This window comes from Geospiza fortis, unplaced genomic scaffold (assembly GCF_000277835.1).
Source record: "Geospiza fortis unplaced genomic scaffold, GeoFor_1.0 scaffold14, whole genome shotgun sequence".
Taxonomy (NCBI): domain Eukaryota; kingdom Metazoa; phylum Chordata; class Aves; order Passeriformes; family Thraupidae; genus Geospiza; species Geospiza fortis.
In genome coordinates this window covers 449,210-449,482 of record NW_005054512.1, presented here as the reverse complement: position 1 = coordinate 449,482, position 273 = coordinate 449,210, and the positions used below count along the sequence as shown (strand labels likewise).

The following is a 273-nucleotide window of genomic DNA, read 5'->3' as shown; positions in this document are numbered from 1 at the left end:
GGGCACTGGCTGTGGGTGGCTGTGCCATGGGCTCAAAATGCAGCCAGGGCATTTTGCTGCCCAGCCCATGCCAGGAGCGAGCAGGGGGCAGCTCTCCTGCCCCAGGGTGAGGGCTGGGGGTGCCATGGCTGGCATGGCGAGCCAGAGCCGTGCCTGACTGACCTTCCTCCCTCCCTCCCGCTCCTCCTCACGCTGCTGGGACAGACGATGAGTGAATCCAGCGCCAAATCCAGCCAGCCCCTGGCCTCCAAAGGGGAGAAAGACGTGGCGGAG

General features: G+C 66.3%; 1 protein-coding gene across 1 annotated transcript in view; it reads left to right on the top strand.

Annotated features, from left to right (window-relative positions):
* The first annotated feature begins 207 nt into the window (after positions 1-207).
* HMGA1 (high mobility group AT-hook 1) overlaps positions 208-273 on the top strand; it is a 2,433-nt gene continuing 2,367 nt past the window's right edge. Inside the window, exon 1 of the mRNA XM_005428906.2 lies at positions 208-273. This exon is cut by the window's right edge and continues 13 nt beyond it. Within this exon, the coding sequence (XP_005428963.1) occupies positions 208-273 (66 nt within the window).